Below are 15,244 nucleotides of genomic sequence, written 5' to 3'. Positions count from 1 at the left end.
TTGTGTCATACCCACTGACAAGACATCCATACTTGTTCTACCCTGTCAATAGAGACTAAATACTTCCACTCATGGTTTCTCATGGTGAACAAGCTGTTAGTGGAGACTTTGTGGAAGGCAGGTACTTCAACCCCACCTGGTGGTAAAGAATAGGCATCCACTGGGTTTTCCTTGCTTTGTTTTAGTAGAGGCTTGTTTAAACTCAAAATTAACCCCAAATGACCAAGATATAATAGGAAATTACTCGTCTTACTACCAACTAGGAAAACCTTAACATGAATGAGAAAAGATTGTCAACAGATACCTAACGCCAAGATGAAAAATGTTGGAGTTATCTAACAAGGTTTTAAAGCTGCCATTTAGTGCTATTTCAACAAGCAGTTGTAAGCACTCATGAAACAAATGAAAAAGTAAATAGAAAATCTCATCAAAGAAATGAAAAATTAATAGAAAACCAAGTAGAAATTTGGAGATGAAAATGAAGTAATTAAAATGAAAACTCTCTCGATGGTTTCCAAGAATTGAAAAGTAGAATATAACAGTGAATTTAAAGATAAAGCAATAGAAATTACCTAGCCTAAAAAATACAAAAGAAATAGAAAAAAAATTAGCAGAGCTTCTGGGACCTGTGGGACAATAACAAAAGGTCTAATATCATTGTCCTCAGATTTACAGAAGCATAAGAGAAAAACTGTAGAGTTGAAAAGTACTAGAAGAAATTTTGAAATTTCCCCAAGCTTAAAACAAGGCATAAACTTACATTGTTAAAAGACTGAATAAACTCTAAATAAACAAATAATTGTGTGCCAAAGCACATCATAATCAAACTTTTGAAGACTAAGCACAGAAAAAAACAAAAGAAAAAAAAATCAACCAGAGAGAAAAGTGTTATTTCTAGGGGAAAAATTGTTGAATTTCAGACATTTTTCATTAGAAGCCATGAGTCCAGAGAAAGTCCATGAGTCCATAATATTTTTCAAAAGCAAAAACCCTATAAAAATAGCCATTAGAAATAGATACAGAATGGACAGCCTAGGGTAAACAAAAACAATCAGCAGATCTATTTTAAAAGAATGATGAAATAAAGTTCTCTAAATAGAGAATGACAAAAGAAGATGGCAACATTATGAATAAAGGAAGAACAATGGAAAGAGTGGAAGTGGGGGGAATATAATAGACTGTTGTCTTCTTGAATTTTCTGATTATGCTTGACAGCTGGGACAGGAATTATAACTTTGGTGTGATTCTTAGTGTATATAGAAGAAGACATGCTTAAGACAATAAAGTAGGATTGTTATATTTTAAGCTATAAAACAGTGATGAATGACATCAAAGCAAATCCATGTTAATGGAGAGGCATACTGTGTTCATGGATTAGAAGAGACACTGAATATATCAGTTCCCCACAAAGATCTGTGAATTTATTAAGCTTCCTTTCAAAAGCCCAGCAAGACTTTCTGTAACAAAGAAGTTTATTCTCAAATTTATATAAGACAGCAAAGAAAGTAGCATAGCTAAAGCGATTTGGAAATATAAGAGTTTGGAATTACATTATCTATGGTAAGATCTACTGCATAGCTATAGTATGAGCTATGGCAATCGCAGAGGGACATTTTTACATCAGTGGAGAGGAGTAGACCCACAAAATTATGCTCAATTCATCTTTCCATTGATTTTTAATAAAGATACAGGTATAATTCAGTATATCTTTTCTTAAATGGTATTGGAGCAGTTGGGACAACATGTGAAAAAAAAATACTTCACTCTAACTTGAAACACAAATTCAAAATGAACCTGAGATTAAATGTAAAAAAATGTAAAATGTGAAACTTTTGAAAGAAAACATGGAAAAGTATCGCTAGGACCTAAGGGTAGAAGAAAAGTTCTTAGAAGATTCTTAGGCAATATGACTCTAAAGAGGAGTATATTAAAAAAAAATTGGTAAATTGGACTTCATCGAAATTAAAAACTTTTTCAGAGGAGTCAGCAAGACGGCAGCAGAGTCAAGACACTGGACTTGCCTCCACCATATCCCCACACCTAAATTTCAGCAGATCAAAGTTAATAACCCCTGAAGGAAAAACAGGCTATTAAAGCACACATCAGGAACAAACAACAGTCTAGGTCAGAAGGTATGCTATTAAAGAACTGTAGGTGTAGGACTATAGGGTGATGCTTTCTGACTTGACCTGAAGCTCCCAATAAAGTGTAGAATAGAGCATGAACCTGTATTGAGGATGGGTAACTCACATCTCATAGAAGAGTCTGCTACTTGTAACCTGAGTTTTGAGATACTGAAAACACTTTACCCACCCAGGTTAAAACCAAGACAGTAAGTGACACTTTCATAACCAGAGTTTAAGTACTATTAACAAGGGCTAACCACCCTAGGATTAGATTTCACTGGAAAAGAAAACAACTCTGGCTTGTGTTAACTACAGTCCCTGCCTGCCCTGCATCCACTGCTCAAACACAGCCTAGAAGTAGACATTTAAAGTTGTTGCAGGAGGGCCCTCCCTGGTGGCGGAGCAGGTTAAAGCACAGCACAAAGAAGCTTAAGCCACTTCTGCTTGAGTTCAATCCCCACCTGCCCTGGAGGTGACCACATGGTGTGGCAGACCTCTCCTGACCTGCCTGCTGCTCCCCTCGGCAGTGTGTTTTGTCTATCTGCCTGTTCTGCTCCCCACTCTGTCTCTGGTGAATCCTCTCACCCTCCGCTTCTCTGGCCTGTACCCCAGTTCTGTATGAATAAATAAATAAATTGAAAAAAAAAAAAGTTGTTACAGGAGACAAAGGAGCTAGCCTAGAAGAGGAGGTAACTGTTTATCCCCTTACACAACCTTGGTACCCACAGCACTATAAGAAGCTTGAATCCTTGATGCTCACTAGGACATACCAGTTCCTTTCTACTTTTTATCTTGATAGTACAGTTATCCAGTCATTTCAGCAGATGCAGAGGCAGCATCTGAAAGTCTGTTACAGCCCATAATAACTAAAAATGAAGATGCAGAAAAATATATCATAAATGTTGGATCAGAACATCCCTGAAGTCTCAATCATGCAAAATCAAGGAATATTCATGAAGATGAGTTTATGATAATGGTTATAACAGTGTTCAATAAACTTTTAAAAAAGTGATATAAAACATGAACATAATAAAGATAAAATATTAAATAATTACAGTCAGAACATAGAGATCTGAAAAGTAACTATAACTGAATTTAAAAATACAAGGACTTTAGTGGTAGATAAATGAAAGCAATGGAAAAATTATTTCAAAAACAATGTCAGAACACACAAATGCAACAATAAAGAGAAAAAAGAAAGGAACTAATATAAGATCCCATTGGGATAACCTACAGAGAAATAGCATCTGTATTATGGGAGCTCTAGAAGAATAGAAAAAGAAGAATATGGAAAAATTGCTTGAAGAAAAAACTTTTCTCAACCTGGAAAATGTACCAGGCATTGTGATCCAAGGGGCATAGTTTTCCAAAGAAAATAGTACCAGAGAGACATATAATAAGGCACATTATAATGAAACGATTGAAAGCCAATGACAAGGACAGAATACTACAAAAGAATCCAGAGAAGAAGGAGTAACCTAGATGGGAGCAGCTAGCAGACTCTTTTCAAAGAATCAATACAAATAATAAGGTAATAGCAGGAGACATTTAGAGTTCCAGTCTAAAATCTTTTACCCTACAGGATGGAAGGTTGAGTTTTACTGAAAAGGAAAAACTACAAGAATTTATCAACACCAAACTACACGTGAACAGCAAATATAAAGGTAATATACACCTAAATTACATAACATGGAGGAGAAGTAATCTAACAATATGGCCCATCAGAATGCATTTGAGAGGGGACCATCCAAAAGGTTACACAAATTAGCCATTATATAGCCTCAGCAGAATCAATAGAAGTAACACATGAGACAATAGAAATGAAACCTAAATAAAACATAGAGATGACCTCAAAAAACTGATAATGAGCACATATGTCTCCATAATCACACTATATGTAAATGGCCTGAATTCACTGGTCAATAGGTATAGAGTGCCTGGATGGACTTCAAAACAAAGTTTAACCTTCTGATGTTTACTTGAAACCAACTTTACCAATAATGATAAGTATAGATTTATATTTAATGACTGAAAGATGATCCTACAGGCAAATGGCAACCAAAAAAGTCAGGAACAGCTAACTATACTTGTATTACATAAAATAGACTTCCAGTTCAAAACAGTAATAATAAATAACCCTCCTTACCAACAGTGACAAGTGAAGACTTAATGGCTGAAAGACAGTCCTACTAACAAGTAGCAACCAATAAGTCACAACCTACCTAAACTTAGATCAGGTAAAATAGACTTCCAACTTTAGGAGATTTTAAGAGATAGAAACAAACATAATTAAGGGCATAACACAACAACAAAAAAAATAACATTCCTAAATATTTATGCACTGAATGATTGAACAACAGGACACATAATAGAAATAGAACTAAAAAGAGATGCTGAAAACAATACCAGGGGATTTTAATTCTCCATTTGCAACTATGGACAGGTCAGAAAGAGAAAAAGGGGCGGGGGGAACCTTAAGTGAGGAGCTAGACCAAATGTGGCTAACATATCTATAGGTAATACCATCCTAAAACCACTGCATATACATTTTTTCCAAGTGGCCATGGAACATTTTCAAGAATAGGCCATCTGTTGGGACACAAATTGTTAATAAAATGACAAAAATTAATATACCATATGTGCCTCTGATTATATTACCATTAAACTAGAAATCAACTGGGAAAAAAATTAAATACATAGAGATTAAATAATGTGCTACTTAATAGGTATTAAATATTTAAGTTGTTAAATCAAAAACATAACTTGAAGCTAATGAAAATGAGAATGTGAGCTACCATAATCTATGGTAACGTAGCAAAAGCAGTCTTAAGAGGAAAGATAATTACAAAGAAGCCTGCAGGAAGAAGCGAGAAAATCAAACAACCTAATATTTCACCTAAAGCAACGTGAAAAAGTGGAACAAAATAGTTCATAAAAGGAAAGAAATAATGAAAATAAGACAGAAAAAAATTAAGTATGATGCAGAAGACTATAGAAAAGACCAGTAATACTGAAGAGTTGCTCTTTAGAAGATAAAATAGACAAAACTCTAGCTAGGTCAACAAATAAGAGAAGAAAGAAAACATTAATAGATGAAATGAAAGAGGAAAAGTTTCCACAGTTAGCACAATTTAAAACAAATTTTTGGATCAGAATGTCAGTTTTACTTGTTTTTTGTATGGCAAAGTAGAAAATAGAACAAAGGGATAAACAGACCCATTATTGCATCAGAAGGAAAAAAAGTTCTGAATGTCCACTAGCTTAGACTTCTTAACCTCAGCTGATTCTTGCAGTTGCTGGAATCTAACTTGCACAGCAGATCACCAGCACAGGAGGATCTCTTACAGAAAAGACACAGTTTAATCAAATTAAAATTAATCAAAATTAGCTACTAGTGGCTAAATTTAAAGTGATTGATAAAACTTGCCATTTCTTAAAACTGTTTTATAAATTCATTTCATTGATCAGTTTTTAATATGGATCTGACTGAAGCCCCATGCAGTATTTATATGCTAAAAAATCCCCAGTCCTGAACAATATTGTATAATACACATAGATTTTTAACAATCTTTGTCCAACATACAGTCCATTCTGTTCTCTCCATTACTATTCAATGTTGTATTAGAAGTAGTTTTTTCATTTTTGAGAGTGCTTGTAAATGCAATTTTGTAGTTTAGAGGAAGACATAAAGTAATTCAAAATGAGAAAAAAGTAAAGCTATCATTATTTGCAGATTATATCATAATCTACAGAGAAAGCCCTAAAAAGTCGCAGAAAAACTACTTAAAACAATAAATCAGTTCAGTGAAGTAACAAGTCACAAAATCAATACACAAAAATCAGTTGCCTTTTTATATGCAAACAGCCTCAAGAGGAAGAAATAAAACATCCTATTTGCAGCTGTGTCCCCAAAAAACTTATAAATAAGTTTAAATAAGCTTAAAGGAGATGAAGGCCCTATACAAGGAAATGATAAAATAGAGTTAAAAGAAATAGAAGACATAAAGAAATGGAAACATAGTCTTTGCTCATGGATTGAATCAACATGATCAAAATGGCTATACTCCTCCAAACAATTTACAGGTTCAATATAATTCCAAAAGACCCTGAATAGCTAAATCTCTTCTTACTAAAAAGGGAAAGAACTGGGGGGTATTTCACATCCAGCATTAAGACTATACTACAAAGCCATAATAATTAAAACAACATGGCACTAAAATAGACCAGTGGAATAAAACTAAAAGCCCAATAATAAAACTACACACCTGTGGTTAACTAGTATATGACAAAGGAGCAAAGAATATACCCTGGAACAAGGAGTCTCTTCAACAAATGTTGCTGGGAAAATTAGATTGCCACATGAAAAGTACTACTAGACTACTGCCACAGCGTGCACAAAAATCTACTCAAAATACATGGGAGACTTGACTGTAAGACCAGAAACAATAACATATGTAGAAAAAATAGGCAAAACAATTAAGACATAAACTTCATAAACACCTTTAAGAACTCATTTTTAGAAGGCAGGGAAACAAAGGAGAATGTAAACACCTGAGCCTTTATCAAACTAAATGAGAAAGTAACCAAAGTGAAGAGACACTGTATTAAATGGTAGCAGATATTTGTACACCATATATTTGGTAAGGAACTGATATCGAAGGTCTGCAAAGATCTCAGTCAACAAAAATAACCCAATCAAAAAATTGACAGAAGAGCTAGACAAACACTTCTCCAAAAAAGAAATGTATTCAACATGAAAAAATGTTCATCATCACTTGTTATTAGAGAAAGGCAAATCAAATTGAGATACCACCTCATCCTAGTAAGAATGACCCATATTTATAAAATCAGAAACAACACATGCTGGTAAGGATGCAGAGAAAAAGGAACCCTCAACACTGCTGGTGGGAATATATGCTGGTCGGGAACTATGGAAAGGTGCATGCAGGTTCCACAAAACATTAGAGTAGATCTTTCATATGCTCTATTCTACTCCCAGGAATCTATGCAAAAAACACTAATTCAACAGGAAACCTGCACTCCTGTAATTATAGCACTATTTATAATAGCCAAGATCTAGAAACAACCGTGTCCCCAAATAACTGGATCAAGATATGGTGTATATGTATAGACACAGTGGAATACTACTCAGTGATTTAAAAGAAAAAAAAGATGAACTCTAGACTTTTGCAGCAACATGGATGGCACTGGAAGGGTTGATGCTAAGTGAAATAAGTCAGAGGAAAGGTCTAAATATCAGATGGTTTCACTTGTATGTAGAAGTGTACTAAAAAGTGTAAGACATTGTTAGAAGAAGTAAGAGACACAAAGAAGTGGAAAGCTATTTCCTTCACATGAACTAGAATAAATAGCATTGTTAAAATGACCATCTTAACTAAAGCAATAGACAAGTTCAGCGCAATCCCTATTAAAGTTTTAATGACATTTTTGAAAGAAATAGAACAAACATTATTGAAACGGGTATGGAACCACAAAAGACCCCAAATAGCCAAAGCAATCATGACAAAAAGTATAAAGGTATCACACTCCCAGAGTTAAAACTATGCTACAGAGCTATATTAATTGGAACAGTATGGCATTGGAGTCAAATAGAATTGAGAACACAGAAATAAGTGCACATTTATATAGACAGTTAATCTATGGAAAAGGATCAAATAGTATGCAATGGAGAAAAAAGTCTTCAACAAATTATAGTAGTGGGAAAACTGGACAGCCATATACAAAACAATGAAATTTAGACCACTTTCTCACACCAAACACAAAAATTTACTCAAAATGGATTAAAGAGTTGGATGTAAAACCAGATCATAAAATACATAGATAAAAACATGGGTATGCACTCCATGACAGTGACTTCAGTAATGTCTTTGGGGACTCAAATCTAACTGCAAATGAAGACAAAAGCAAAAATAAATGGGACTACATCAAACACAGTTTTTTCACAGAAAAAGGAGCAGTCATTAAAATGAAAAGAAATCCCGCAAATTAGTATATAATATTTGCGTATTTGACTAATGTCAAATTCTACAAAGAAATCATAAAACTCCAACCAATCATAAAATGGACAGAATTGCTTAGTAAGCACTTCTCCAAAGAAGATAAAGATGTCTGACAACACATGAAAAAAATGCTTATCATCAGGAAAATGCAAATCAAAACCACAATGAGATCGCATCTCATACCTGTGAACATGGCCCATATCAAAAAGAGCAGAAACAACAGTTGTTGGTGAGGGTATGTAAATAAAGAAACCCTTTGTATACTGAGAATAGAGTGTAGTGTAAACCCCATGGAAAACAATATAGACATTTCATGAAATATCAAAAGTAGATATGTCATACCATCCAGCAGGTACCTTGTAAGTAGATTCTTGACAAAAATATTAATTTGAAGGAAAATCTGCACTCCCGTGTTCGTTGCAGCACTATTTACAAGAGCTAAATATGGTTACAACCTAAGTGGCCAACAGCAGATGAGCAGATTAAGGCTATGTGATACCTGTATGCACACACACAAAGAAAATACTATTCAGTTACTGAAAAACAAAATCTTAGGCCCTCCCCTGTGGTGCAGCAGGTTAAAGCACAGAACTAAGAAGCTAAAGCCACTTCAGCAGGAGTTCATTCTCCATCCTGGAGGTGATCCACATGGCACAGCAGAACTCTCCTGACCTGTCCTCTGCTCCCCTCAGCAGTGTACTTTGTCAGTCGGCCTGTTCTGCTCCCCACTCTCTTTCTGGTATATCCTCTCACTGCCCCTGCACCTATGGCCTATACCCCAACTCTGTATGCAAAATAAGTCAGAAGGAGAAAAACAAAAATTTGGATGATTTCACTTATCTGGAATATAAAGAAAACAAGCCAAAGAACAGATAAAACCAAACCAAAGAAACCTAGAAATATCACTGGAGATGAGACTGGAGACTACCAGATAGAAAGGGGTAAAATAGGGAGCAAGTATGGAGGAGTCCTAATGGCCTATGGTTGACAACTATAACTGTCTTCGTGTTGGACATAGTATGGAATAACATACCTGAAGAGTTGTGAATACCACTCTGTGTATAATGGAATAACACATGGGACATTTTTATGCTGAGGTGATGTTCTCTTGTTTCAGCTTTCACAATAAAAACAAGTATTCATTTTATCATATTTATGTGATGAATATACAATATACTAAATAAATATTTAGTGCTCTGTTTTTGCTTTTTTTGTTGATAATTTCACAGTTTAATCAAGTTGTGTATCTTTGCTATAGTAGTAGTTATATGATCTACACATGTGATACAGTTTCATACAGCTATTTACATAAGTGCACATAAAACTGGGAAAATATTATAAGTGTAGATTATACCAGTCATATTTCTAGCTTTGATACTGTAGTCTAGTTATATATAATGTTTCCACTAGAAAAATTGTGTCAAACATATACAAAACCTCTCTGTACAATTTTTACAAAGCCGGAAAGAAACCACATTATATGAAACAAGTTTTGTAACAGAAATTGTTCTAAGTATTAAACTATTATTTTGATCTGTAACAGAATTTAAAATGGGAAGAAGATGGAGAGTGAGTTTCTGAAAATCAGCTGGTTGTAATATTTTGTGTTAGTTTTTGCCATTTTAACTTATTCTACTGACTAAAATACAAAGAAATTATTTACATTAGATTAATTTATATGGAATTGCCTTCAATTATATATAATTGATACTCATTCACAAATTGCATTTTTTTGAATTGTCCTACATGCTAAAATTTGTAACCTCAAAATGTATATAAGGATGTTTCACAGTCATTTGCAGATGTAAAAATTTTAAATCACTTCAGTGCACATGTTCCCACCTCAGATAAGATGAAGTAATGCTCTGTTTTCTTACTTTAGCTTTCACAATATAAGCACGTACCCATTTCACACTGATTTAATGCTGATTTTGCTTTTTTATTGGTGATTTCACAGTTCAAAATGGACCTCATTATATAGTATTAAAATACTATCCTGGTGTTCCTAAGTTCAGTTTATGATGTGCATTATAGAAGAAGCGTGATATAATTTTATTTCAGATGTGAGCTAATTGCTGATCAGTAACATGTAATGTACAGAATGCAGGGGAAACTCACCAATCTATATATCAAGTATCTACAATACATTTTAAGTTGAAAATGCTCTGACTTCCACAATTAGCAGTCATCTTATAGTTTCTTGTGCCACTTTGTAGTTTCTAACATTAAGTTAAAATATTCAAAAAGTAACTTTTTCTTTTGTATATCTGTGTCAACTTTTAGGAACTTCAGTTAGGTGTATGGAGAAAAATCAAGTTCATACTGTCATTTATACAAGGTGTAGAAAGTCTATATTGCTGTTATATCTTAAATTTAATTGTTAGCTGTAGATGTTAATGAAAATTCTAAGTACTTTTTGTTATTTTGTCTCATATATCAGTTACAATTGCTGTGAAGATGTCATTTTAAACAAATAACTGCTAGCTCTTTTCTTTCTCTTTAGTATATTTGTCACCTTGTTACACCAATACTAGAGAGTTTGGTTTCATACATGATACTCTTAATCAGAGCCGACTTGATATAAGCTGTGAACTACAGACATCATGGCAGTTTGGAGATACAAAACTGGTTCACAATGAGGATCTGGAGAAAAAATTTACTTCTAAGAGGTAAGTTACTATAACCTAAAGAAACTTGAGGTTTTGTTATGTTAGTTTCCTCTATGAAATCTTACAAAAATTTGTTTCTGCAATTTCAGATTTGTTAAGTATTGCTAAGGAAAGAAGTACAGAGATTACTTATTGATAGTCAAAATTCAACTTGATGCTGTGATTGAATTTGTATTCAAGGCCTTAATTTACATTCTGCCCCAGTTGAATAGTCTGAATCATCCATGGTTACATTCATCTACTTTAGCAATGCTTGGTTCCAAGAGTGAACAGCACTAAATCACTTTAAACCAGACACTGAGATAGATTGACTTGGGGGCTTCTGGACAAATCAGTCTGATGTGAATTAGGAAGTAGGTTGCTCAGGCTACTGAAAACAGCACTTTGGGGGTCAGTAAAGAGTCAAGTATTAAAGTAACCCTAAAGCTGAAGGTAAGAACAAAGAGATGAAAAAAAACTTGGGCCTTATGACAACTGGGATCAAGGAGTTGATCAGCCATGATAAAAACTGCCTGATTTTTTTATTTCTAGTCTTAAAAGTTATTTTTAAGGAGGCTGTTTGAATGTAAGTGCCATCAGTATGGTTCAGTAGAACACAGTCAGACTTGCTTGGAAATAATGGAGAAGTGAAGACAGTGTTTCACTAGTGACCATGAAAGGATCTAGCAGAACTAGTTGCTGCTGGCAGCCCTCTTATGACCACAGAGGAGCCAAATAATAGGAACACTGTTAAAATACAGCAGTGTAGAAATTCAAGGAAAAGAAACTTTGAGTTCCTAATATTGTTGGGGGGCTGAATAAATTCAGAATCTGCCTGCAGAAGGTAGTATTAATGCTCTTTGAAATATATCCAACTCCTAATCCCCAGATCCTATGACTGTATTTACTTATATAACAAAAAGGACTTTGCAAGTGTGATTGAGATAACTAGCCTTGAAATAGGTGATTATCCTGGTATATTAGTGGACCAGTTTAATGGCAGGAGTTCTTAAGAACATAAGAGGAAGGCAGAAGAGTGGATCTGAGGGAGGAAACAGCAGGAAAAATGTATGAGTAATTCACCCATAGACTGCAGATGCCTTTAAGAACTTGGAAATAGCCTCAGGTACAGCCAGCAAGGAAACAGGATGTTAGTCCTTCAAGTGCAAGTAATTAAAGTGATTGTCATCAAGAAAAGTGAGTCTTGCCCTTGAAATGTAGTCTAGTCCAGATAGCACCTTGATTTTAACCCAGTAAAACTCTTACTTGTTGTCTTATGTACCTATAATATAATAAAGTCTTAATCCACAAAATTTGTAGTTATTTGTGAGAGCAGCAGCAGTGGAGACCTAATACACTGTCCCATATATCTGGACTTCTTATCTGAATTAGACATTTTCCCCCGATTTTACTTATATATAATTTACATACAATATTGTAAAAGTTTTAAGTTATGATGTGATGATTTGATACATATGTAATGAATTGCTTACCGCAATAAAGTTAGTTAATATCCTTTACCTAACATAACTAGCATTTTGTTGTTGTTATAATGAGATTAGTTAATTATCTATGCTTATAACTTTTTTTAGATTAACAGTGGTTTGCAACAACAATGTATATGATTTAGGGTTCTCAAGTCTTCAGGTATAAGTTACTATACCAGATCATTCACCAAAGTAACAATATTCCACTTAGTGCACTGGGCCACCTCCTCCCTATGCTTGCCAGCCTCCTACCCCTTCTAGTAGCTTCAGTTTGGCAGCCATCATGCTGGAGTTGTTTTGGTTTAGTTTTGTGTGTTTCTTTAATTTCTTTGTAAGTCCACACATCAGTAAAGTCATCCAATATTTGTCTTTCTCCTGATTTATTTCACTTAATACAAACCAGCCCATTCCATCTATTTCACATAATTTAAACCAGTCCAGTTTCATCCATACTGTTCCAAATGGCAATATGTCATATCATTTTTTTGTTATTATCAACTTTTTTCAATTTTATTTTATTATTATTATTTTTAATAATATAACAGTTTATTTTTACATCATTTTGTACATTTTTTTTTATCTCATTTGTAATCCCCATGGGTTTCTCATGACTGAGTCACCCGTGTGCCATCACCATAGTCCTGTGCACTTCCCTCCGCACCCCCCCCCATTTTTGATCCCATTCTCTACTCCACCCCCACAAAATGTCTCTGGTATATGGCTGCTCATTATTATTATTATTTTCTCACCTGGCCCATTATACTCCTGCTATGTCATACAATTTTTTTAATAGATGAATAGTATTCCTGTGTGTGTGTTCACCTAGGAACCAGGGTAAGCGGCCGTAGTGACCCAAACTCATATTTTGCACATACTAGACCATGGGGCCCATATTTGTAGGTGCCTCTGTCATGGCAGGGATTGGTTGCAAATACTCTTGCAGTGGTAGGGGCTAGAGCAGACAGCAAGGACTAGGGCCAAAAGCAGGTGCATTGGCCTCTGTCAAGCACTACTGCAGTGAATGTTGGATCTTGCCATGAATCCATGGTAGTAGAGTCAGTGACAGGTTGAGCCACAAGGTTGTATAGATACAGGCCACTTAGGCCCAAATTTGGCACACTTCCAACTGTAGGGGCATTGAGTGTCAAAGTGGACTAATGTGGCTACAGAATTTAGCCATGGTATGCATATGGCAATGTAGGCCACGTGTCTAACGTGCTAGGAGCACAGCAGGAGGGGCTGGGCTCTGAATACCTGCCTATTAGTGGGTGTCAGCTGCAGAAGTCTAGGGTGGTGTGTTGTACTCATAAAACCAAAGAGGTATTAACTAACTGCTGGTAGGATTTTCAGGCTCCTGTAGGGCCATGGTGGGAAGGAGGAAAGGGGAAATTAGGAACTCAGGCAACTGTCATCAGCAAACACAAAAACCCTGTGGGGCAAAAACAAGTTAAATTTGTAGGGTTTGCAGCAGCTATTTTCATTTGTTTCTTCAGTGGTGAAAGTTCCTGGCTTTGTTTGCAGTGTAAGTCCCTAGAAACTGGTCATTCTTGCTATTTTGTTTGCCTGAATATCACTAACCCCTCTTTTCTTCCCTGTCCCCAGTAATGTGTAGTATGTCTCAGCTTTGCCTGTCTCTTGTTGGGGTAAAATTAAACCAGGTCCTTTGCATGTAGTGCTCTGAAGGGGTTGGGAAGCTGGTCACACTTCCCTTTCACTTTCCCAGCAAGGGAAATTCTTCCTGGGTAGTTCCCTCCTAGTGCTGAGCAATACAAGCTTGGTATTGCTGATGATCCAGGTGAAAGGAAACTGTTCTTCCTTCCCTCTTACTGTAGTTAATCTCTAGTTTTTGTTCCATCTTGCTCAGCTTTAATTGGATTGTAGAGCCCTCCTACTGTTTTTGTGCCTAGCTAGCTACCTAATTATTCATTTTTTCATAAGGACCAGAGACTAGGATCCCCTATGCCACCATCTTTGTTATGTTACCACCCTAAAATAATTTCTTATTTAATCTTTGTTAAATCCCACATATTCGGAGTTTTCTATGTTTTATTTCATATGTTGTACTTTTTCTCAGCTGGACAGTGATCTGGTGGATCTGAAAATAAATTTCTTTTTAAGCTCTCCAAAGCAAATAATTTCATTTTCTTCAACTGTTAAAACATACTTAACTGGCCCTCCCTAGTCGTGCAACAGGTTAAAGCACTGCCACAGCCACTGCAGCATGAGTTCGATCCCCGGCCAGGGAGGTGATCCATGTGGTGCAGCAGACCCTGCCTGACATGCCCACTGCTCCCCTCAGCAGTGTGCTTCAGTAGATCTACCTGTTCTGCTCCTGACTGTGTATCTGGTGAATCCTTTCACCCCCTGACCTTGACCTGTACCCCAGTTCTGTATGTACAAATAAATAAATCTTTTAAAATATACTTAAATTAATAGTTTTATTTTCTCCTCTAGTTACCCCCAATAACTAAACAATGTTCTTTTGTTTCCACTTAAAAAAAAAGTGGAAGTTTTAAGCTTTTTGCTTAACAAAAAGCTGTTTATTACCTACTTACATATAAATTATTTTGCAGCTTATCCTGTATAATATAATTAACTATGACATATGGGGACCGGGGCCAGTCCCCAACAGACATAGGCATTCCTTCTGAGGCACTTAGAGCTTGTACTCTGTTGTAGTAGTTTTTCATAGATAGACATTATGATCATACAGCTAATCTTACAAAAGATATCTAAGATTCTGATCTTGTCCCTGTAATACTCATTCTTATATGCTAATTTACATATAACTTCTCTGCCAATATGAGTTTTCTTATATAATTCTTTTAAGTTTCTTTATTTAATGTTTAACAAAATAGTGGTTTAAAATATATATAACAGGCCCTCCCTGGTGGCGCAGCGGGTTAAAGCACAGCACTGAGAAGCTAAAGCCACTTCCACATGAGTTCGATTCCTGCCTGCCC

General features: G+C 35.3%; 1 protein-coding gene across 1 annotated transcript in view; it reads left to right on the top strand.

Annotated features, from left to right (window-relative positions):
• TEX15 (testis expressed 15) overlaps positions 1-15,244 on the top strand; it is a 65,324-nt gene that overhangs the window by 19,826 nt on the left and 30,254 nt on the right. Inside the window, exons 7-8 of the mRNA XM_012724775.1 lie at positions 3,709-3,790; positions 10,650-10,815. Of these exons, the coding sequence (XP_012580229.1) occupies positions 3,709-3,790; positions 10,650-10,815 (248 nt within the window). The remainder of the gene's footprint in view (positions 1-3,708; positions 3,791-10,649; positions 10,816-15,244) is intronic.

The sequence above is a fragment of the Condylura cristata genome, unplaced genomic scaffold (genome assembly GCF_000260355.1).
Source record: "Condylura cristata isolate star-nosed mole 26May11 unplaced genomic scaffold, ConCri1.0 scaffold00014, whole genome shotgun sequence".
Classification (NCBI taxonomy): Eukaryota; Metazoa; Chordata; class Mammalia; order Eulipotyphla; family Talpidae; genus Condylura; species Condylura cristata.
The sequence above is the reverse complement of the archived record's forward strand: the minus strand, read 5'-3'. Positions and strand labels throughout refer to the sequence as shown.